General features: G+C 36.1%; 1 protein-coding gene across 1 annotated transcript; it reads left to right on the forward strand.

Moving 5' to 3' along the window:
• The first annotated feature begins 15,825 nt into the window (after positions 1 to 15,825).
• On the forward strand, positions 15,826 to 26,690 carry LOC149790539 (GTPase IMAP family member 9-like). Its single transcript, XM_089972584.1, has 2 exons — positions 15,826 to 15,944; positions 25,300 to 26,690. The coding sequence occupies exon 2, from the start codon at positions 25,329 to 25,331 to the stop codon at positions 26,187 to 26,189; it is 861 nt and encodes a 286-aa protein (XP_089828710.1). The 5' UTR covers positions 15,826 to 15,944; positions 25,300 to 25,328; the 3' UTR covers positions 26,190 to 26,690.
• Positions 26,691 to 26,951: the final 261 nt, after the last annotated feature.

Below are 26,951 nucleotides of genomic sequence, written 5' to 3' on the forward strand. Positions count from 1 at the left end.
ATTTTTTTTGTCACTCTGTTTGTAACCAGCTAGTTTTCTTTTTATTATGTCGCTGTTGTTTTCATTGTCCGCGTTTGACTGTTCCAAGACAATTCTTCGCAGTTGAGATATTCTTCTGACTCTGGACTCGGCTAAGTAAACTAAGTTTGACCACTCGATTCGATCATCAACGATCCAGACAGTTTTATCACTGATAGTCAATCCTTGAGATGAATGAATCGTCATTGCGTATCCTAGCATCCACGGGGATTTTATCATTTTTAGTGCGTCCTGGACAGCATCAATGTCAACTAGCACAATATCATTTAATACTAAATTATGTTTCCTTGACTCTGTCAAGTTCCCACGAATATCAACATCTATATTTTGTAACCGCGTATCAGCTGGTCTATAACATAACGGCACTGGTAACAATGGAATCTTTTCTTGTTGTAATTGAAATAGCTGTTGTTGAAGTGTGTCTATAACTATCTTTCTACTTGCCACTATCAAATCGTCTGGTTTCCATGTTTTCCAAAAGTCGTTCATTGAAGTTTCAAGAATCATCTCGCACATAATTTCACATTGAATTTTATTCGGTTGTAATCTGATTAATGTTTTAAATTCCTTCAACGTTGCATCAAGTGCTCTATGATCATCAGACACTTCTTCATAATAATCAACAAAATCTTTTAACCACAAATGCGGAGATGGACCAACAAGCGGAGGTGGCTGACCGTGATCGCCGCACATTATCACTGCAGTATTCGCTGTTAGCAGCCAATCCAGGAATAATTTTAATATATCTAACGGTACCGTACATATCTCATCCCAAATTATTTTCCCAGGAATATATTTTGTTCCCATTCGGTCTGGAGTCCATACACCACCGCTGTATTTGAAAAAGCTGTGCCAAGTGCAAGAATTAACTCCTCCTTGTTTCATCTCCCTGGCGAGTCTGTGTGTAGGTGTTAGCACAATCATATCCGAATTGAAAATCTTCGATTTTCCACGAAATAATTCAACCGCTCGAGTTGTCTTACCGGACCCGCCTGGTCCGTTCAAATAAACGGTTTTGTGTCTAGTGATTGGATCATAAACAGATAGTGCAGAAGACATTTCTGATAATTCTGATTTACAATAATCATCCTTAATCGTAACATCAGTGGATTCACAATATCCATGTAACATCTCCGCTTTTATTCTCCACGAACTCCATGATTCATCGTTGCTTGTAAAACGAGCCAGTGATTCTGAGTATCTTTTATTGATATAAAATGAGTCCGTTGCAACTCTAACTGCAGTGTCAGGAAATGGATTTATCATTGATAGCAAATTTATAGAAACATAAGCCAGCATCGAAGATCTTAAATGTGTGTATTGAGGCGATTCTCCGCTAATAGAACTTACAATTGTGCCCAACTTTTCCCCGTCGGACAAGCGCGCGTCCTCCCGATTACAAAATATATTTCTCGCAGTGGCATCAGCAACTATAAAATCCAATTCAGCATCATCGATAATCAATCATGAGTGATGTAGTTTATGATCATATGCGCCACCTTGAGTAAATTTACCGATTATTCTTCGTCCAAGATCTTTTGCTGTTTTTTCACTATTGCTGAGTTTGATCTCGAGAATTTTAGGAGCTTCTTTAATAATGACATCCATGGGAGTATTTGGACTCTCTCGTGCGTACTCGCCAATAACCTAATCGAGACTGATACACTCCGGTGTTGGCAACCAAACTGAAGTCTGCGGTCGATATGATATGATTGCTTCACTGACCATCAACGATAAAAGTATTTGGCTGTCAAGCATATATCGCAATAACACTATTGGTGTCCAACGCTTTTCACTAAAGTGTCTGCCAAACAAAACATAACAGCACTGATGAAGTTTTTCAGTAAATTCAAACGAAGTCACTCGAGCAAATCCTGTCAGGGGAAAATCAGGTAAAGGACCGTTTATAGCAACTCGTGTCATCGAGTTCGTGGGATGTCCAAATCGCTTAAAATACTCGCGGCATTCGCCCATCCCGAGAAAGCTTCCCGGATAGCATGCAGTCATATCCACGGAAATCATATCCCGGTAGTCATACCAGGTATTCCACAGTCCGCCATTTCCATACTCGACACAACTCAATTGTATATCCGAAAGAAACTCACTTCGGGTTGGTCTCCACGAATTTCTTTCTCTCGCGGTGTGAGCGGCAACGCTCGAAATTGTAAAACAATTAGTTAATAACTGCTCGGTGTTTTTAAAATCCTCGATTTTCACATATTTCTCTGCGAGTTTTTTCATTTGTTGTTGCAGAGATTTCGTCCGGTATAAGTCGCCGTTAGGTTTTTCAAATTGATCATACTCGCCATCTTCGGAACTTTTAAACAACCACATCGATACAGGGTCGGTTTTACTTATCTGTTTAATCAAATCAAATATATTCCCGCGATAATATTCACAACACGATCCCGCGGAAATATTGTAACTGCGTTAGTCCAAGCGTGAGCGTTATGATCAATGATATTTATTGGAGCCCAGTATCGATTATATTTCGATTTGTATAATACTTCCTCTGTTATCGTTGTTACGGTTATGGGAAATCTTAATGCTTTTTCTAACTCTGCAACATCGTTTATTGACGCTCCTGTATGTTTGACCCTCTCAGCCCAAGCTGTTATCTTGGACTGTCTTAACGTAGTCAGACCGTTTCCCCGCATCGCATTTTTAAAATGTTCCATTACTCGCTCGGCTACACAATTCAGCCCCGATGACGTAGTCATCGACGGAAGTCGTCAACGACGAAGTCGTCCTCATCGGGGTGAGTTTATCAATTTTTGGTTTTTTATCGGATAGATTCCATAAATGACCGCGGTCACAGGATACGCTCGAGCGTAATATGGTTTATCAATCCCGGTCAGCATTCCTGGCTTGGAATCTTTACTTAACAGAATGGTCTTTCCGCGAGCAAGGACAGGGTCGAGTTTGTCACGGATAATCCACGTATCGGAATCTGCTTGCACAATAAATTTTATTCTGAAAAAATATTTCCGACTGCCTTGATGTTCATCAAAGAGGTAATCAATAATTGGTTTCGGCCGTGCATCATTCATTGTAGCATCGATGACACCTTCGGTGTCGCGTATAATTTTAAATGACGACCATACGTGAAATGCGCCGTCGTCGCGGAATTCTTTTTTTGGCATTCCTGATAATATCAAACAGATCAGTCAGGTCTCGTCGTCGCGAGTCAGGGGTTAGTCTGTCAAGATCGAATCTCCCGGTGCCAATGGTAGATAATCTTTTAAATTCCTCCATATTATATTTAAGACAAATATTTAAATAAGAAAATATTATATATAGAATCAATAAATGCAAGTGGCTTGGTACAAAATCATCAACTCCTTGTAATAAATCCTGCAGAGGTGAATTCTGCGGGGGACATTCCCAAAGCGTCCGAAGGGGGAGTTTAGGACCAATACCATGCCTGCGATGTGATGTTGGGGTCAGGAGTAAAACACAGTTATGTGCAAATGCGAAGGAAAACGATATCGTGAACTCAAGCGATATTACAATAAAAAGATAACAATGTTGCGTTGAAATCCGAGCGCGATTATATAACTAAGTTTTCAGATAAATTATAAATTAGACAAATATATTATTATATAAATGAGCCAAGAATTTGTCCCACATCCAACCATTAAAATTTATGAAGCGAATCGCGAGGGAATAGTCAGACATTGCAGGTTGAAGAAACCAGTTGGTGTTGTTAGTAATACTGGTTATCTTAGATTCAATACTGGGAAAAAGAATTATCATAATCACAGATTTGTGTTCGAGTGTTTCTTTGGAGAGATCAAAGACGATCTTGTAATTGATCACCTTGATGGACAAAAACTTAATAACTCTCTTCAGGCCATCACAGAGCGAAAATTCTGCACGAGGTGGTACTGGTAAATTTGTAAAAATTCCCAGAGCTGTTAGATCTTTCAACATAAGTACCTGTGAAGAGAGAAGTTTTCGGTCAATGGCCGTGGCTGCCAAGTATTTCGGTATTCACCCGATGTCAGTCCAACGTGTTGCAGAAAATATAACCAAATCCGCTCTGTCAAAAAGATGTGGACAAAAGATTGTTTTTCATTTTCACTAAAATCCGAGAATTTCCAATGGGAGATAACTCCGTTAAGTATATCCCATGCAATTAGTTCCCTCCCTTTGTCAATGTGATTGTGCAATACTCCTTGAGATGTCATTACAGGTAAATTTATCCAGCGCGACTTAGCGGTAAACAATTATTATTTTTTATAGCTGGTCTAAAACACTTCCTCGTTCACAAATACAGGTATTTTTCAAATCAGAATTTAAATTTAGTTCAGTTAACGATATATACTACAGACGGGTAAAAGGTTCTCCGTGTACAGGTAACACGATCTCCAATCACTTCCCCTTTGACGAAGTCAAACTGACTTTGTCAAGGTGACTTCGTCAAAAACTGTCAACACGGGCGGGTGTATGATATGTTTTTTCGTGGATAAAATCTTTATTTTATTACACTTGTTCGGTTTTATGGTTCATCCGTATTTTCCACACGATCATATTTAAGAAAAAAACAAATAAAACATTTTAAACAAGTCACGCCATTCGAGTGAGCTATTTTTGAATTTCCAAGTATCAGTCAACTTAAATACGATACGATCTTATTAGAAGACGGAGTCTTCGAAGTTCAACAGCAATCAATACCATCTCGTCATATCCGATCATGGCTGATGCTTTTTGCGTCATCTGGGGGCTCATTTTGGGGGGATGGTATACCCGCTGTTGAGTGTACAAAATGACTCCGTTAGGATAAGTCGTCTTACTGTAAATACTATATGTTGTGCCGTCCTTAGTTACTACTGTAAATAGTGTAAATACTATATGTTGTGCTGTCCTATTGTAAGCTTGCTAAAATGCGGTGGCAATTTAGGAGCTTTACAAATGTAAATATTATGTATAATAGTGTAAATACTATGTGTCTGTACCGTCCTAGGATAAGTTAGAATTAAGTTATATATACTCGTTGAACCTTCTGCTCACATGGGATTGTAAATACTATATGTTGTACTGTCCTTACTATAAATAATGTAAATATTATATGTTGTGCTGTCCTATTGCAAGCTTGCTAAAATGCGGTGGCAATTTAGGAGCTTTACAAATGTAAATACTATATGTTGTGTTGTCCCTATATAAACCCGCTGGCATATCATTTGGTAAGCTAGGGGTTCACATGGGGAATGTCTCGTCGCTCGCAAACACGCCCTCTGGGCTCTCTAGACTGTTATTTGACAGGTTAGGGGCTCACATTGGGGTTGTGTTTCCGCTCCTGAGTTTGGTAGCCTATCATTTGATAAGCTAGAGACTCAAAGGAGATGTGGTGTCTTTTTTTTCTTTTATATATATATATATATATATATATATATATATATATATATATATATATATATATATATATATATATATATATATATATATATATATACATATACATATATATATATATATATATATATATATATATATATATATATATATATATATATATATATGAATTACGAAAATATCAATGTTGTGATTGTTGCTATTAAAAAATTAGAAGAGCGAGAATTTAATATATCACTAAATTCTGAAACAATTATGTCTGATTTTGAGTCATTACATGAAGGTAAATGCGCAGGGCGTTATATTCTTCCTGCTCAATATCGATTTATAAAAAAATTCAAAATAATTTGTATAAATCAATGGCTACAGTAGAAGAAGCACAAATAAATGAATTTGTTTCATTATCTCGTGCAATTGAAAAGATTAGGTTGACATTGGCTCAAGTGTATGAAATGAAAAAGATAATAAATACGCGAGTTAGAAAATTGAAAAATTGTATGTCCGCTGACGCAGTCAACGATGAAATCAAGGACGAAGTCAAGGATGACAAAGTCAACGACGACGAGGAAGTAAATATCTCACCTTGATTTACCTGGAAATGAAATCGAAAGTAAAAAAATATATCACTTATTTTTTACTTCCTCGTCAGCGTGATAGTAGTTTCCTTAGTCGGTGGGGTTTAATGCAGGATTGTGCATGACTGAGAATTTGATCGCTGTCGCATACAATTGAAATAATATGCTCTCGTCTGAGACTATCTAACTGTTGCTGTGTTAGTAAGAAATCTTCGTCTCCGTATTCGTCAATAATGAATTTAACGTTAATTTCTTCTTGTGCAAATGCAGCCCTAACTGCTTGCTCGAGCGCTTGTTTGTCATACACGAAAACATCTGTGTGGTGGTACATGTTTGAGATTCATAAATCTAATCTAAGATCTAAATACGCGTATATATTCGAGGATTTGATGTATACCGCAATGCGCGATCACAACATGATCTTTTGTTAGTCGCTGTAGTTGCACATCAGTCAGTATAAAATCGTCATTACCGTATATATCGACAATCATTTTTTTCCGGGGTAACTTTTCCGGTTTTGACAGCTTCATCAAGAAGTTCTTTATTATGTATGAAACATTTCACGCGGTGATACATTATATAATACTTGCTTGATTAATTGTGAAATCGTGGAAGTCTTCTGCGATATTCGGTATTTTTTTTTTGTCTCATGATTTTTACTAGTAAACACCTAGCAAATCGGGCAGTGTGCACAAAATATAAATAAACTAAAATATTTTTACTGGAAAATCGTGGAAGTCTTCGACTTCTAGGATTTCACTAGCAGACTAATATGTAGTGTTTCATTCCGTAAATCAAGAGGATTCCCACGCTGGTCTGTCAGCGCGAAATTTATTCTGGTCAGCCACGGATTATGACATCGTAGATAGACCGGATTGATCGACTCTTGCACAATCAGAAATGCAGGTGGTTTTTTCAGAGTAAATAAATAAAGAATAAAGCCTTGCTGGGCTTGATTTTATACTGTCGTGTCCGTGCTGTAACTTCCATCAATGACATCACACACAAGATTGACCGCGACCACTTCAGTTATGTTTACGATGCCCGGGGATACATGCCCGCCTTGCCCTTCGGGATTATTATTGTGTCAGAGGACAGTTGGCTCCGGTAATGATTGCCTGTGTTGTGCGAGTATGTTATTGAAGGACTCATTGATGAGGTCGGTGACGGACTTTTTTAGCTCGGGCACGTTATATCCAGGAAATTTAAAATTTGGCAGTGTAGTTTCCGTCAGTGAATAATGGGCTAGAATTTTTTGCTTACTATGATATATATCATCAGTGGCATCAATTACTACCTGAATTAATCGTTGATTAAAATATTCTATGTCGGCGGCAAGCTGATTTAATATTTTAATCCGCTTAATAATTTCGCTGCGTGAACTTGTTATATAAAAAAAAATGTTCTTGGAAAAGCCGCCGTAGCTGCGTTAGTTGTGTTTCATGTAACTCCTTAATTTCTCTAAAACTTAAATTAATACCGTCTAGGGTAACAGGATAGAAGCTAGTGGAATCTCGTGCATAGGTAAACCACCACTGAATATGGTCCGTGCTGAAGAAGGCAAACCTACTACCCAACGTTGCACTTTTTATATTATTCAGATATTCCCTGTATGGCGGGATAATTTCATGATATGATTGTTTGTCAGTGACATAGTCAGACTTTTTAGGCGTTGGTGGTATTGGTGGCGTCGGTGGAGCGACTTCAGGTCATCCTAACACTGTTCTGATTGAACTATTACATATATCCACGGCGTAGTCTGGGGTGTTTATTTCGATCGCGGACGACAGCGTTGGCTCATGAACAGTTATTTCTATTTTGGATTCCCTTGTTGTAATATATTTCATTCGGCGTTGTAATTTCTCATTGATTTCTTCGATTTGATAAGACCCCGTTTGTAACCCAATGACGTTCCAGTCGGGAGTACCATCGGGTTTATTTTTGTATGCAAACACAAACGAATTATTTGCTGGTAATCCACCAAATGATTTTGATCTGATATTGGGCCAACTGTAATATACTCGCAATTGTGCTAACGCGATTTCGCTTACTGGAATCGCAGTTGGAAAATTAATACTAAATTTTGGCTTAGTTGAGGTTACTGTTAACAAAGATGTTCACGCCGGGCTTGTATTTGCGACTATCTGCTAAAGTAATTCCGTTGACATTGTTGTTATTTATCTGCTGTCGTTTCAAATCGAAGTACTTTGCACTCTGAGTATAATCGTTGTACATCTTTGCCATTTGCGCGAATTCGGAATCTGATATTGTTGTATCGTCAAGACTAGATGATATCAGCGACGACAATTTCGAGTAGGTGCTTGTGGCCGCGCTGTTTAACTTTTCATACTCGTGCAATTTTGTTAGCGCACACGAGGATATTTTTTTTTCGCGATAATATTAGCAACTCCTGCAATTGTCGCTGATGTTGAAACTGTAATTGTGACCGCGACTGCAGTTGTCACTGGTGTCAGCGCTGATAATAATACTCCCGTAGATGCAACTATCGCGGATACCGAATACACTATTGTGTCTAACACGGTTACATGCCGTTTGTATTTTTTTACCTTTGCTGTGTATTTATTAATAGTATTTTTTAACTCTGACTGCCATTCGCGTAGTTGATCATATCTGTATTGTTGCGCTGTTGACTTCGTCGTTGACTTCGTCGTTGATGACATTTTATTATTTTACGCAGTAACCAATTGAGGCGTTTCAGCTACGAATTCCAAACACCACCATTAAGATGTTGCGGTTAATTTCTTGTCGGCGGATTCCAGTATAAATGTTTCTTCGGTTCCGCTATTTAATATGATAGTCACAACCCCGGAATACTTGTCGGTGGAATGTCTCCAGGGATATGTTGTGAAGATTTCAAATTTAGCGGCACTGAACACAGACAGCCTGTGCACTCCAGTGGCTGTTGCTGTATATCTGATAGTATTATTTTGTCGAGACCATGTTGCAAATCCAGATGATACCGTGTATACTATGTTGGTGATATGCCCGGGAGTAACTCCAGTGGGGACTTTAATCAAACTGGTTTTGTTAACGATCTCAGGAATCCTCGCTACGATGTTTTGCTGTGTTTGTTTGATCGTGTCAATGTTGGTCTTGATATCAGAAAGTTTTATGTCGATGACGGGAGGGGTTCCAAAAAACTTATCCGTGGCATCATCGGTTTTTTGAAAGTTTCTTCGAAGTCTTGTAAACGCGTTTACATGAACATCATACTCAGTCCCCAACGTGGATAATTTACCGTCAATGGCGCTAGCGCCTGTGTCAAAATATTGTTTATTTGCGGCATCTTCCGACGATGTTGGATCCGCTAACATAGTTATTTTGTTACCGTTGAGATTGAGTTCACCTGTCATTGTATCACCGGTCTTTTATACACGTTCCCCTACAGCTTTTTGCGTATCATCTCGCAACGCCGTGATTGATATCAGCGAATCTCTGATTTTGTCGCTATCAGTGAACACAGAGATGTTACCCGGAGTAGCTCCAATAACCCTACGAATTATTTCATGCCATTTGATATCGCTGGTGTTTAGTTTTCCGTGTCGGTCCTGAAAAATAACAACCTCATCTGGGTCTCTCCCGGTCAGACTTAAAAGATTATCGATTTCATCTTTGGTCTCATATTTTGATAAATCCACGTCGGCGCGCTTCACTTTTCTGTCGAGAAGAGATCTTCCGTAAATATCAACCATTATTTGATAGGAAACTGTTTAAATCGACCCATGGTATACTCGTGCACGACTTTGTGAGGTGGTTTGGTTGACGCTGATATCGCATGAAGAACATTCAATACTTCACGGCCACATATCGGAGGATCGGTTAGTGTTTGTGTTGGTAGAGTTGAGTACCAAACTTTTGACCCTGACCCTGACTTTGTCAGGGGGATGTCTTTTGTATATCGGAGAAATTCAACTGGCGGTGTTAACCCATACGAATCAAAATAGATAATTCCACGTGGATCGATCGCGTAAGCAACCCAGTGAGTTCCTGGACCATCACTGTTATCAAGATTAATAATTCCGGTTTCTGGATTATTCGGTTGTTGTGGTAATTGATCTCTCATAAAGACGTCTCTGAAATTTTTTATATTTAATTGTTTAACAGCATCGAGCAAATCAAAATTTGACATTGGTATGAAAATGCTAGCTTTGAAAACACTTTGTGTTTTTAAAACCTTTTTGGGTACCATGACGCCGGAGTTCCTGGAAGTCTTATCCCTCGTCCCTTTTTTTGCATCCTTTCCCTGTGGCTTTCTTTAGTGCCTTTGCAGCAGCGGTTCCAACAGCTCCTAACGCAGAGGCTTTAGCAACAGCTGGGGCAGCAGCAGCTATCAGTGCTGGTATTGCTGCGAGAAGAGGAAATATACCGCCGGTTTTAACCATATCTTTGACCGCGGCTTGAGAGAAATCAAGTTGAGTTCCAGTTTTCGCCTGCTTTGCTTTATTGAAATGTTTTAGTTGGGTTTTAGTTAATGACAGTTTGTTTGGACCGCCCATTAGCTGATCATTTTTTAGCGTTATCGTTGTCCCACATGTGTTCGCGTTTCTCGATTGTATTTTTTTCACCTGACCAGGAGTCAGAGTGACATTAACGTGACTGTATGACATTTCTTATAACTTTGCGATTGATCTAATTGTCTACACATTGTTTTAATAATGTCGGAAAACTACATGCTTTCCACTGGTGCATCAACGAATTTCATTCGGCCGCCAGCACCTTCAAGTAACATTGTTTTATCAGAAAGTATAACAGCAACTGCTCTGTAATTATCTATAACGCCTGCTCCTACTAGGGGTCTATTCACGGTAGCCCGAAAGTGTATATCAACGACAGACTGTCTGGTTAAATCAAAATGCTCTAAAGAGAAGTAATAAATTGGATAATGAGATATAAAATCCAACTGTGATATTTGTACACCAGTATCGATATTTAGATCACGCGCTAGATATTTCGTCAATCGTTGTTATGCACGTGCAACATGATTATTACCAAAATTTAACAGTATGTTCTCAGACGGTTCTTGATGTCCGTTTATTCTCAGAGAAACGTCAGTGATACCAAGCTGATCAAATATCATATGCGAACGTGTTTCATTACCCACCTGTGCAACATCCTGAAGAGCAATACAGATATGTCGCGGCGCGGAAACTCCCTGCTGTGATGCTATATGCCATGTAAATAAACCGTTATTGGTATTTTGAATACTATCTGTGGTTGTTGTGAGCCACGATAACAACACTTTACCGCCTTGATCCATAAAAGAAAGCAGTCGCTGTTCTTCAGTAATTGCAGGAGTCATTACCGGCATCCACAGTGATAGTTTTATTATGTTTACCTTACCAGCGTCACCTACAGGTCGCCATATAGCATCATTGTCGTTGGCTTTTCTAACAAGCACGACCGTATGTTTTGCTCCAAAAATTACCTTTCTGACATCTCTGCAAAATCCAAAGATGTGCGACAGCGGAATGGCACATGAAAAATTTTTACGATTACCTTTCAACATTTGTCTGCGTACAGCGAAACCTAAATTAAATTCTTCATTAGCACCATGAACCACCGGCCACGTATCAGCGTCAGCGTTGTTGGCAAAGTTTCTTGGTCGTCTAATATTGTACTGATCACTGTTAGGAAAATTAGAAGTGTCCTTGGCAAACATCATTGATGGACCAGCTGATCTTGTATAATCATCAGATTATCTTGCTAGACCAATTATTGTTGTAGCAACATCGACATCCTTCTGAATCGATTCAATATTTTTTCCATCAATCATGTAGATAGCACTATCAAACAAAGCCATAATTCCGTTATTGACAAAACCAATTTTAACCGCATCCCCGTATACTGTATCATCTGTTTTTATAATTTCACCTTCTACTTCAATAAATGCTTCAGCGGGCAGGAAATATCTACTTGTACCTTGAACTTGCAATTCAGTTCGTCCTCGTTTATTTGGCTCTCGTGCGTCATAAGAATAATACTGATAATCACGCACTGATTCATTTTTAAGGACCAGTTCGTCGATGTCGAATGCTGGGTTAGATTCCCGTTTAAACATTTTATTAAAGAAGTTATCGTCTAAAACGAAGACCACTTCCCGCCACCAAACTTGTGTTTATTTGTTCAGGATTTATCAGCGCTGCTAGTTTTTGATTTGCGGCTTCATTTATTACTTTACTAACATTTGAGGGCATATCTGCGGTGGCTGGTAATTTTACCGGTGGAGGTTTTCTGCGTATTAATCGCGCTAGTCTATCCTTGATTGCCAAGAATACTTTACTGGCAGCGCTACCAACAGCGCCAGTAGCTTTATCTTTGTTAACATCAATAGCTTTCATTGATAATTGTTTTGCGATCGGAATTGCTTTAGGTGCCATCCTCGCGAATAAACCCCGAACAACATCACCAAGTCCGTTTCCATATGTCATCCTGTATACGGGTACTCGTGAATTTACAACCCTGACCATAACTGGTCTACGATGGGAATTGTGTACGATCATTTTATTTAATTAGTTATTTCTCTAATCGCTGTCTGTGAGTTCATCAATAAGTTCTCGGTAGATGTGAGCATCCATGATACCGCCGCGAAATAATCGCTGACAGATATCAGCCGCTTCATTATTTATTTCTGGTGAGTTGTTTCCAGCCCGAGCCCCTCCTATGAGAACTTCTAACCGTGATACCTCATTGATGATATAATCAGGACAAATATTTAAACCTTTTCCAGTTTTTGGTTGTTATCGTACAATTCTCGGGGTTAAAACATCTTGCGGTAAACTTTCAGGAGATGTTGTTAAACCAATTATCGGCGACCTAGTTGGCTCGGATTTTTGACGACGTGGACTTTGTTCAGATGCAACCTCATATTCACCTAACGGGACTAGGTCAGGGTCTATTATCCTCCGCCGTGGTACTTCATCAAGGAGACCTCTGTATTCTAAATCATCGTCTCTGGCCTGTTTTTTTGTTTTTATATATTCCATATATCCATTTAATAAAATTATCATCGTTTATTTTTTCAAAACCGGGTTTTAAGATACTAGATTTATTAAACATGCTAATTAATATTTTTCTGGGCAATTCTTCTCTTGTAGTATTTTTAATATCTTCAGCAAAACCCTCCCTAAATTTTGCAATCAGTCCAATATTTTCCTTTACTGGTTTAGACGCGAGTTCAGTACGAATTTGTCCAATACCTTCAAGTATTTCTTCGCCGACGGGTGGAGGTTGAGCTGCAGCTATATTAGTTGGAAGATCTCATAAAAGTTTTTTTGTTTGTTTTTTTTCTTCTAGCAATTTTTTCAGTCTGCTCGGCGGTTTGTTTTAGCACTGGAAGAATACCCTTTTCATCTCCCAATAAAGCTCTTTCTGTTATCTCCGCAGCTTTCTCAGTAGCTGTTGTAACAGGTTTAAATAATTCTTCTGCACCTGTTGCAAATTCAACTTGTGTTTGCTGACGTTCTTGAAGTTTTTGTCTTACATAATCTCTCACAGGAAGAAATTTTTTTATTGCTTCTAGTCGCTCTCGAGCTAATCTAGCGGAATGTGCTTCTCCAATGTTGGCCATTATTGTTAACTTAAATTTTTAATTCACAGCAGCAGAGAAAGGCAACGACAGGCAAACCCTGCCAGGATATTTTCTAGGGGCAGACACACAGACGTGATTTATGTAACACACAAATACCAAAAACGATCAGAGACGACAATAACAGCTGACAATTTTTAATTCAGAGCAGCAGAGAGGGCTGAACAATACGGAGTGTTTTCGCAAGATAGACCCTTGTATTAGCAGAAATAGTTGCATAGGTAGATATTTTCATGAGATAACCCTTCAAGTCAGCAGAGAAAGCCTATTTTGTCATGTTTACTGACTGGAGGGTTTATTTTGTGAAAAGAATGACTCTATCTAAAATGTTCTCGATAGAAGGCTCTTTTAAGGGAAATAGTTTGTGGGATTCGCCCTCTTTGCTGCTCACCTTCATCGACAGCTGCCTAGGAAAATTTACAGATACGCTGGTAAGACACCATCAGCAACGCAGCTTCTGATAGAGGACGAGATCAATAAAAGAAGGTGTGGTTGGATAGGACACACCCTCTGTAAGCCGCCAACCAACATTTCCATACAGGCATTGAGGTGGAACCCTCATGGCAAGTGGAGAAGAAACACCTGGCGAAGTGATCTTGAGGCGGACATCACTAAGCTGGGTCACACCTAGAGTCAGCTCGATGGCACATGACAAAAGTTTCGAAAGATCTTTTGTGGTCTGCCTATACCCCAAACCGAAATATTAGCCAGTCTTTACCGATCTGTTTACTTGTTCACGGCACTGCAGCTACCAACTCATGAGAACCGAAGCTTCAACGTGAACTCACTTGGGTCAGAATCACATATGCACGCATATTCATATAATCTCCAGTTGGAAAAGTTATGGGGAATCACATTGTATTGTTAGACCCAAGGAACATATTTGGCGAGACTGACTCAAATAATCATTATCATACCACAATTCTTACATGAATGTATGTGTGTGTGATTTGGAATTTTAAAGTAGTTTAAAAACATATTGAGTCACATCGCTACGATGTCTGCAGTGTGGCCGTTTATAGTGATGTCTGGCACAAGGGCATCATGCCGCAGACATGTAGCGTGATGTCCCACCCACCTAGTCACATTGTCCTGACACCAGGCTGACCAGTCCTAACACTAACCTCTTAATCCTGAGCGCCTGTTAGTACTATTTTACAAGTCTTTGGTATGACTCAGACGGGGTTAGAACCTGCAACCTCCCACATCCGTGGCGGACGCTCTAACCACTAGGAGACCGGATCGGTCCCATGAATTCGTAATTTGATATGTTTAAACCAGGCCTGAAAACAACTGTGACTAAATAGCAAGTGTGATGATTAACATTGAGGTCTGCAATAAAAAAGTAATATCAAAATGTTCCATTCCGAAATTGTTTGTAAAAAGTTTATACTGCTTCTCTCTCTCCAATAAAAAGGAGTAAAGGATAACTCTCTCCCCCTGGTCTTTCTCTCTCTCTCTCTCTCTCTCTCTCACACACACACACACACACACACACGTATTCGAGGAAGCTGCTTCATTTTAGCATTCATATACAATATGTGTTTTGATCAAGCTAAATATTTGCATTTACCCGTTATTTCATACACGTTTATTCGAAAGAACCTGAATCAATATTCAAAATATTCAGTTTGAACCAATCAGAAAGTACATAATATTTATTTCGGGTCTAAAATGCAGAATAAAATTTTCTACGATTGACTGGGAATGAGGTCCAGACTTAAATGTTTGCAAAGTACAACGATAATAATGTAGCTCTATGGATATCTAAAACAAATATGTTGACTACACCATACCTCTCTACAAATATCTTCTTCAGTTTGTCATGTAATTAAACGACTCATTTTTCTATCGTGGAGTTTGTGTGGACTTTCGATCATTTGAAAGGCTCCTTTTTTGATGCTTCAACAACGAGTCTGGCTAATTCTTAAAACTAATGCCGATGCTTCAATATTTGTATAGTGGATATAAAATTACATCTTTATACTGTTTACCATTTGCATGAATTGTTGTTAGGGTATTTTCACATATTGTCTGAATTGTAAAACGATAGTGGTGCCTTGGGCGCGGAGGGGCAGGATTATTTTAATATACAGGTATTGTTTGTCACTGAACCAATAAGGGTTTGTTGCCAAGATTAATGGGAGGGGAAAGATAGAGTAAAGAGCCAATCGTAGGACAGATGTCCCGATATTTGATCAATAGCGTAGCAAGCTTTGTATATAAGAAGCCAATTACTTTCTTTCGTCTCTTTTAACGAGTGCTAGAACACGGATTTCTACAGATTCGTTTTGCAAAGACACTCAAGTTCTGTAGTCTGAATCATATATAATACAATTAAAATTATATTTATTGGAAAAGGTCGGAAGGTAAGTTATATTTAAGTTTTACAGTTTTGAAAATGGTCTTTGCGTTGTTTAGTTGCACCATCAATATACATTTTAATATCAAACTATTTCATGACTTGAGTGTGAAAAGCACCGTGTTATATATATAGAGAGAAATCGATGACAGCTATATAAGAAAGAAAACTATGTAGACATCCATAAAAAATAAGAATATTCAAAAGAACGTACCATGTTTCATCTATTAAATACTGAGTCAAGTATTTTTGTTTGTAACCAAAGCGCAACTGTTACTTGCACAGTACTTGACATGTGCATCTCTGCTATTTTCCTTCGGCATACTGTACGCCTAAGTTTGCACGATGTGGTTGTTTTGCTTTGTTTGTATTGATGTCTGTATGACATTCAGTCTTATATTTCTCTGCAGTGTTTTACTAACACCTGAAAAGTCATCAGATCTACCAGTGCAAAAAAAATAATCTGGTCCCAATACTGATTGCTTAGGAACTACTTTTGGCAAAACACAAAATTATTTAGTGCACCACTTCTTGTTTACGGATAAACAATCTCCATTTTATGTTTACCTATACGTCAGTGCACTTCAGACGGATAATAGGTAATGCTTCGTTGAAAACACCTCTCAAATACGGATCGTGGAGCAGAAGAAGAATTAGCGATTAACTCTCAGATTATTAGTATATTCAGTAGTTGGTCGACGTGTCAGCTGTTGCTATGCATCTATTCCTTTTGTTTCTTTAGACTATCTTATTTCGGCCTGCATTATTGGAAACAGACGTTGAGTTTAATCAGGTATACGTGGTCAATATTGCTAAATGAAACGCTATTCAAAACAGGATCTGAACTTGAAAATGAGACGTTGCACTTAGTACATAATTGTTTGCAAATCATACAATTAAAAGAAATACATGATGTTTTGAAGAACTTTCAGCCAAGATAATTCCATTTACAATTTAATTATTCTATTCTTCGTGTATTGATAATCACAGTTTTCTGTGGTTTTGTTTTTTCCATAACTTTTCCTTTATATTTTGTTCATTTAGTCTTTGGTTAGTGCCTATCGCTAAGAGTTAAAACACTGTGCTGTTCTTTTATTTAGACGAATATTAGATAAGGTCATATCAAAGACAACAGCTATTCCACATTTTATTATGTCGGTTTTTCAATCATTTTGGCGGAACCGTAGACTTTTATATCTTGAACTTTGCATTTGTGGCCTTGATTACAATCTTTGCAAAAACTTAATACTTAAATAAATACTACGGTTTCAACAACAACAGCTATTATTATTATTATTATTATTATTATTATTATTATTAAGTTAACACAATTTTACAAAATGCAAATAATTTATATATTTTCATATTTTCGAAATCAGATTGATAATTCTTTTCTTTACATGGGTCGTGCGTTATTAATGGTTCTATTTCGATTAATGGTCTTAACAATAAGAATAAATGAAGATAAAATAAAAACATATTACTACTGCTACTACTACTAATAATAATAATAACAATAATAATGATGATAAAAATAATAATAATGACAAGAATAATAATAATAAATTATATCTACAGCGTGCTAAAGCGAGAAACATGCAACTATATATATATATATATATATACCAATATCTTGGAACTTACAACTATGTTACGAATTTGTCGGTTTTTCATTCGAAAACTACATTGACCAGCAAGGCCGTTTCTTTGGCGGAGCGCACTTAAACTGCGCAGGAGCTGAATGAAAACAAAGCATTAGAACTTTTCACAGCGAGAGATTTAGCCAGTAGATTGCGTGATTATGTCAAATACCTGATCAATGTGCAGATACGGAACGTTTGTACATTTATGTGAATGACCTCAAAATTGTTTCATTGGCAGAAATTATTTGTACTAAACAATGATGGCATCTTCTAAGCCTACACTAAATGATAAGAGAGCGTGTGAGAGATATTGGACCTACAAAAGAACTTGTATTATCATTATTATTATTATTATTACAGTAATTTGTATTATTACAGTAAAGCTATCCTGGCGCCTAAGTGGAAATTAGTCTGGTCTCTGGTATGATACATATTCCATTATGAACATTTGTTTGCTGAAAGCCATATTTTCTCTGCCATCAAATAACAAGTCAAATTTAGACCACCAAACAATGAGTAAATGAGAAGGAATCCAAGAAATGTTTACTTAAGTAATGTTTATGCTAATATAAAATTCGTTTTCTTACAGCACATAATGCTAGAGGATATTTAAGAAAATAATCGTTCGGGCTAATTTCTTCAGTAATATATGAAACAAAATCTTTCCGCTTCACGTATGTTAGCGATAAACAATTCAAAGGACAGGTTCAACTGCACGTGACATAATCCTTAAGTCTGAAGTATTATACATGTAACAGAATATTTGCTATCGTCCCAAACAACTAGGTCATTACTAAATATCACAATTTAACATTGACCAACATTTAAATTTGCGGCTTCTGGAGATGAAACAAGTGCCGGTTAGAATATATATATATATATATATATATATATATATATATATATATATATATATATATATATATATATAAAGATATCTACAAAACGTTTTACTGAAGTACTGAACTCCATCACACGGTATCCTATCTTGCTTATATTTTCACAAACTCTATCGCGTAACAGTCACAAATCATTGCACTGAGAGCTGTCAACGAATCATTCAGAAAATATGTCATCTAGTTCGTTAGGTAGGCATTACAACACACTGTCCTAGGATGAATTTATACACTATCATATCTCTCGCTTCATTTGCAAATATAGATAAAGCAAACAGATGTGGAAAGTAAGACGTGATACAAGAACAAATATTTCGCAATTTCTGTGTTCTCTGACAAATAGACACTTGTGCGAAGCCTTGAAGGCCCTCTCAAATAACATTATCAATTTTTCAAACTAAAACTTAAGAGTATTGATCAATCGAACGTTTCGATAAAATGATGACTTCATAACACTTTTAAAATGCATATTTGATTGTAATTTTTCTTTTTATTTTACTTTTAAATACCTTTCAAATAATTTTAAAACCTATACTTTCAACTGTGGTAAAGTTTAACAAATATTCTATTTTTCTAGAATACAAAGTAAAATATAAAAGAAGTATTTTGAACTAAAACCGCAACGTCCTAAACGTTCTTTCACAAGTTCAACTGTAATACGTTCCAACTAAAATTCAGCATTATTCCAAATAAGTTCTGATATTGAATGTGCTGATGAGCCTGTAGTCTCCGACGTGTTATTGTGACAGTGACATGGATTGTGAAGATTATAATACCAGACTTTTTCTATATCACATTAATATCATAAAAAATGTCCCTGTCTGAATTCCAAATTAATGTTTCTGTCCAAGATTATTATTGACAAGCACTCTATTTTTCCAGTCATTAATAAATTGAATAAATAATTCCACCCATACAAAAAAATCTAAACACAGCAATAGGATTGCTTCTGCTTCAAGATAGTAAGGGAAGCGTAAACAATCCGAATGTAAACAAGACCATATACTTTTCCGAAGATGGTTGGGCATTTAATAGAATCTTCCGTTCTATACGTTTATAGGGTCAGTATCTAGAATTTACATATGATTGCCATCAATAATAATTAATCCACAATCATAGAGAAATATCTAACTATTTATTATGTTGCTTACAAACTAAATTTTTCCAATTAGATACATAGTAAACGATATTTTGGACAAGGTCTAGTACAGGTATATCTAACATACATGCTGAAGAAAAAGCCAACAAATAATACAGCTAAATACAGATAACACATATATCTCATAGCACGTTGTTTCTTATTGTAATATTCCAGTGTCTGTTAAGTTGACGATAATTTTTATTATAGGACCTTGTCATATTGTTATGTCAGTTTTTGATCACTCCGTGAAGATATAACTTTTAAAGAAAACGTAGCACTAGAAACGGCTTGTGAAATAATCTTTCCTTTACCATAGTGATTGCTGATGCAAATTAAATTTCGTTTAATTATTGAATTTTAGTTTCCATTTAGTGTTAATACAGGTAACATTTTCCCAGTTAAAACTGTGTTATTTATGGACAGTTATTCGTCTTCTCCTTCATCTATTATTATGATTATTATTATTATTGGTTGTGTTATCATTATTAGTATTAATGATAGCGATAGCAGAAGTAGTAATAGCAGTTACTGTACCAATAGTGTTGTATTGGTCTTGCTGTAGTTGTTTTTGCTAAATTGCTTCTATTTTATGGTTGTAATGTGCGACAGACTAATGGTCATTAAAGTTTCACGCTCAGACGAATCATACGGCCTTTAAGACAGAATGTAATTAAAAAACGGATCGTTTCGAAGTAATCTTTAACCCATATTAATAGCCAATTTTATTGGTAGTTTTGCCTTATAAATTAATATCCTTTGTCTGGACTATTTTAAATTATAAGACATTTTAATTATTGATCTGTTTCTTCCCAAATTTTGACAGTTACGTCATTGTCTATTTAATGTCTCCATCAGTTTTATCCGTGTCACGATAGCGTGAGTATAATATGTGATATTTAGGTCCTTCTTATTTTGCATATGATTGTTAATGAACACGTGTTTTGAAACGGTAAACTAAACCATTTAATGCACACATACACCATTAGCAGTGATAATTTGGAGGACAAACCTCCCTTGAAACGCTTGGGTAATAAAGTGAATTCTTTGATGTTTCGGGAAGTAGCTTCAATAGCGATTATAAGATAACATTCATAAGCGTTCTTCCTCGTAACTGTAATAACGAACATAGTTTAGTAATGACGGACGATTATGATGAGATAAAAGACAAAATATGAGTGAGGTACATTCTGTTTAAACTTTCATGTCGGATGTATTATAATTTTAAACCAGAGACAAATGGTTAATATGAATCTCTTTCTCTCTTATCTGATTGTCTCTCATTTCCATTTTGTCTACGCAACAGAAAGAGAGAGAGAGAGAAAGAGAGAGAGAGATACCACTATGGTATGGAAAAAAAAGATAACACTAAGTTCAATGCCTATATAAGTCGTTCTCTCTTTAGGGAATCGATGTAGCTAAGATTGTAGCGCATTTTATAGAACATATTTCCGTCAGATACAACAAAATATCTTCAAGCAATCAACCTCTCTTTCTCAATAGTTCAGTCATCAGGTACCCTATTCGCATTTCCTTTGTAAGATATTATTTGCATATGTTGGTGTGCCTTCAAAGACCGAAAAGCAACTCTCCCTCTCTCTTGCCTCCCTTTCTCTCTCTCTCTCTCTCTCTCTCTCTCTCTCTCTCTCTCTCTCTCTTAGAGGTAAAGTAAGGAACATAGATTCCAAAACATGTCAAAAATTCAAATACCTTTCTACCAGTCGATTTAGCAAATTATTAAAGTTTTCATCAATGCTCTAAAATCGGAATTACAATGAAACACTTAAACAAGTTTCAAAAGCATACCAAGACAATTTCGTCTGTCATTAATTGGCTAATAGTCATATAATAAAATGTCAATTTAAAATTAAAAGAATTTCCACATTTTGCTTCTTTATCGCAAAATATATGCAAGGAAAGTGATTTATTGTTAATGGCTGCCATCCCATGATAACGTCCGTTGATATAGACAAATCCCCGAAAAAATATAACAGGTATAACATTTACCAAACCAAAATAAGGTTTTGTATCCCAGTGGTCTCAGTTCAGATGTTTTCATGATAAAATTTTAATCGATAATCACTTTCCCGCCATTTTGAAGGAGAAATAATTTTTTTCCTGTATGTGACGTATTTTGGAGCTTGATTTAGCTTCATTTCATAATGAAGGGAAAGTTCATAATATAGAGCCTCTAGGCAGTCAAAGGTTTAAAGCAAAGAAACACGTACCAGACCGATACTGATCTCTAAAAAAATCCCAATACAATCATCGTATATAACACATTCCGTTTTTATCCTAAACAAAAGTGCAGGATGAGTTGCGTGATTCTTGTTCAAGTTGAATAGACCATGTGGAACATATGTATTGTTTCTTTGGCACTTAAAGATGTTATTGTAGCCATTACTAAATGATAAGGTATTGTTTTAAAACTAACTAGTGTACCTGAAAACTGTTATTCGTACTGCCATAAGTCGTACTCCGTTAAAGAGTAGATATAAATTGCAGGATCTGGAATTTTGAATATATTAGTGGCTCATTTTCAAAATTGTGTTTGTTATGCTGGATCATACTCTGTTTAATTATATCTACACCAAGCATGCATTTGTGAGAAATAACAAAACAATATAAAAAAAAAAGGATTAACAAAGAGATTGATTCATGGATTGTGATATTCAAGTACACGTTCATTCATACATACATGCATGCACACACACACACGCACACACACACACACACATACATACATACATAAATAAATGCATACATACATACATACATGCATACATGCATACATACCAGTTATTCAGCATTAAATTATATGTTTATTTTGCAATCTATTGCACAGAAATTTCTTTCAAAAAATATGTATATTCTCTTAGTTATATGTTGATTTTAATAAGTCATTTTAATTGTGTGGATGGTGAGAGGTTGTGGAATGCATTATTGAAAGTTGATGTTTATTGTAGGATGCTTAGAGTTTAAAAATATATAATCAAGTGTTAAATCAGCTATAAATTCTTATCACAATAAAGTTAGTGGAGACAAGGCTATCTACAAAGTCCTTTTATTTCTTGTTTTCAATGATTTATTGCGAATAAAGAATAAACATGTTGGAACTGGAACCTTTGTTGACAATGAAAGTTTTCAAAATGTGATTCCGTTACTTTACGCTGATGACTTGTGCATATTTGCTGATCGTGTTTTTAAATTACGAAGAAAGGTACGCTACACTTGAGATCATTGCACTAAAATTTGGTCTAAACGCAAGCGTGGATAATTGTTTCGAGATATTTTTGTAAACTTAAGAAGTCGGAAAGTGTACTTATTGCAATGAGATTTTGACAAATTTAACTTATTACAACTATTCGGGAGTAATGTTTTCTGTTGGTCAAAATTAGTTGAAAGACTTATTAAAAAGAAGCTAATAAAGCATTACTTCCAGAGATTAATAAGAGAACTCGAATCACCATAACCGAACATTGTGTTTCAATTATTTGATGTTCATCCCATTCTCCTATATTCGTCAGCGATGTGGGGATTAAATAATAGAAAACCTGTAGAGAAATTCCATGAGCAGTTATGTGAGCTGTATTTTCTTGGAGTGAAATCTACAAACATGGGAGCTCGTCGTGAATGTGGATGTTATGATACGTACATTGGCTATTATATTACCTGTATATAATAGTGTTGTAAATGTTTGTACGTGTCTAGCTATATATATCCCAGGAAATTCTACATTATATTTAAAGCATTGGATGACATTGAGCTTATCACATGGGCAACGTGTATTAGACAGCTACGTTGGAAAATATGGGTTTTGTTTGTTTGGATATCACATGATATTTATGACGTTAATTTATTTATTGTGCAATTTAGATTCGAATGCATCTTACATGAATTGCTCGAGAAAGTAAATGGTTGAACCCCTTGAAAGAATATTAGGAATTATAAATGTCTTATAGAATGTAAAAACACTTATTTGTTGTTGAACATACGAAATAATAGGTATAAAATATGTCGTTAGGGCACGTGCTTTATGTTTTTGACAGCGGGGAAAATGAATATGAATTTTAAAAAAAATGATTTTCAAATGGGAAGACTATCAAAATTAAGATTTCACTCACTTCAAAGCTACTAGTACGAAATTTTGTTCAAATTATTTGTGTGATAAATCTGCAGTGTGTGTGTGTGTGTGTTATTTGGATTTTTAACGTAGCTTTGAAAATTTTTCAATCATATCACTTCGATGTCTGCGGTGTGGCAGTTTTTAGTGATGTCTAGCACTTGGTCATCCTGCCGGCGACATGTAGCATGTTGTCCCACTCAGTCACATTATCCTGACACCAGGACGACCGTTCCTAATACTAACATCCTAATGCAGCTGTTAATACCATTTTATAAGTCTTTTGTATGATTTGACTGGGGTTCGAACCCGCGACTTCCCGCATCCGAGGAGGAAGCTCTAACCACTTAGCCACCGGAGCGGTCTGTGATTATATGACTTAACATTATTCAACCAGATTAGAAAATATCAACACTTGTCCACGCCAGTTTATATATTTTTATTTCAATTTTCCATTTTGTACCTGGGGCAATCGCTTTTTCGGAAAAGGTTCAATTATCTAATTACCAGCATGCAGTGCGATCTTCATTTTATATGGGGTAACGTATGGAAATTAATAGAGTGGAAATATACACATGTGTTTCTTTACATTAATCATTTATGCAGGTAGTATTGTCTTTAAACACTACTGATCTCGTCTCATTTTGAAACACAATCACCTACGGACGTTGGGGATATTCGATAATTTAAGAAGACATTCAGTGGAATCGACACGTTGTCTTTGCGTCCATCATATGGAATAGCCGGCAAAATTCAATTCAACCTGCATGTAAAATATTCTAGTTTTATAGTCTTACGTCGTGAGTGACTACGTCAAAATTATGCATTGTTTCAGATTTACAACTAACAATGAAGCAACATCCCGATTCCGAATAGCCCATGTAACTTGCATTTACCTTTTCCCATCATTAAATGAAGAAACATCTTATTTAATGCTCACTTTTGCGAATACTTTTACTATTAAAAAATCGTGCGGATTAAAGAAAAAGTAGAATTTAAAAGAAGACGAAAAGCTCGGTAGATTAATGTACATTTATACATGTATATATACATAGATACATTTAGCAAATGTTACATACATACATACATACAGACATACATACATACATACATACATACATACATACATGCATACATACAATGCATACATACATACATACATACAATGCATACATACATATATTTGATTTAATTTATATTTAAGTTGTGTTTGAATTGATTTGATTGTTTAGGGGTTTTGGAATCTTTGTATTTTCTTTACATGTCAATATAATGTAGTTTTGTTTGCAACGAATTTGATATTTTCAAGAAAATTAGTTTGACCTGTAACCACTGCATTTTGCATCTTCTCTAAAAACAACTCTGCGGGCGTCCATGATATATATTAAAGACATATATTTCTGTTTACATGTTTTGTTCGTATTCGACAGTTATTTTAACTGTTATATGTATAAACTTTGATGTTATAATTGAAATTCAGTATTATATACTTTTAGAATACATGCCTTAGTCACATGCATTTATATTTGTAATTATCAATATTTTATATCTTTTGTCAACAGGTTTGTTTATAAAATAATTCATATAAGATATGACATCGAATGTTCGCTTCATCCTGCTCGGAGAGGCTGGAGCTGGTAAAAGTGCGACCGGGAATTTCATTCTGGGGAGAACTGCTTTTGGTAGCAGACATAATCCTTGTTCATTCATACAAGAAGTAGAATCACATTCTGTTAAAGTAGACAACAAAATAGTTACAGTTGTAGATACGCCCGGACTATTTGACACCAAAGGATACTTACTTCGTACATTAACAACTATTCAAAGTTCTCTGGACTTTGTACAGCCTGGCCCACATTTATTCCTGCTGGTGATAAAATTCGGTAAACTCACGGAAATACAGAATCACACGGCTGAAGTCCTTAAATGTATGTTTGGACCCAACGTTCTTGAACATACTTTGGTTGTTTTTACACATGAGGATATTGCAACGATAAGAGGGAAGAATACTGAAGATCTCATTAATGAGCTTGATGAAAACGAAAGCCTTAAAGCCTTGCTTGATGAATGTGGTCGAAGGTATATCACTCTGAACAATTATGAACCCAATGAGGAAATAAGACGAGAAAAACTACAAAAGATGAGTATGATGGCGGATACATTAGCATTAGAATGGAAGGGTTACTACGAAGATAGCTTTATTGTTTACAGAAGAGTTCTTCAAAAGCACGCTGAAGATTGGAAAGGTACACATCTGACTGCGGAACAGATCAGCATTATTAAGCAAGAGCAACAGCAGGAAGATAGAAAGGATGCGATTTGTTTGAACGTTGCAGGAGTGTTGGCAGGAGCAGGAATCGGAGTACTAGGGGTAGCCACGTATGCGGTCGGACCAGTCGCTGTTGGGGCTTTGACAGCTGCAATACCCATCATAACTAAACATTTCAAGTAAACTTGTCGTCTCCCTCTCCATAACATTATACCCAACATGAACGTGGTAGAAGGATTAGAATACTGACTAAAAATATATGTTTACGCACCAATATGGCGTCAAAAAACTTGATCAGGCCGATGTCTTGTCCAGAAGTAGGAAAGGTCGCACTACATTTAAATAATGGCTATATCAATAAATTTGATTTGGTACCAATAACCTGATTTATACTAGACATTTTGTAAAAACAACTAGTTTATTTTAGACTTATTTTGTTTCATAAATTTTCAATTGGAAGAATACTAGAGAATGTAAGGGATTAGAATGAAGTCTTAGCTTTGCAAAAATTATAATCTATATTGTTTATCTTTATTATGTGTTTAATTTGTTTCTAAGCTTACAGAGTGTAATGATCATTTGTAAACACAACATTACAAAGCCAGTTTTTGGAATCTCAACTTCTTTTTTGTCAGTGTTCGTAATTTTATTATTTCGCAATAAAACGAACTATTTAAAGTTGAACGAGAATTTTAAAAAATATTTCACTACTAAATTGCCGATGCAAATTAAACAAGATTACATTATTTTATTATATATAACAACACCATGATTACGCGTACTAACGGGATTTTGTTACTTTAAATGTATATTTGAACTGCTCGACGTACTTGGGACATAACGAGATGATCATCTTTAAAAGCAAATTTATATGTCACATTTAAAACTTGGACTAAACTGAATAATATTTCACATGGTCCGAATCAGCTTGGAAGTTTGGCCGAA

This window comes from Sinohyriopsis cumingii, chromosome 10 (assembly GCF_028554795.1).
Source record: "Sinohyriopsis cumingii isolate HCF-2022 chromosome 10, ASM2855479v2, whole genome shotgun sequence".
Taxonomy (NCBI): Eukaryota; Metazoa; Mollusca; class Bivalvia; order Unionida; family Unionidae; genus Sinohyriopsis; species Sinohyriopsis cumingii.

Bases quoted from the DNA above. Each gene is read 5' to 3' on its own strand.
- LOC149790539 (XM_089972584.1), top strand. From the start codon at position 25,329: ATGACATCGAATGTTCGCTTCATCCTGCTCGGAGAGGCTGGAGCTGGT.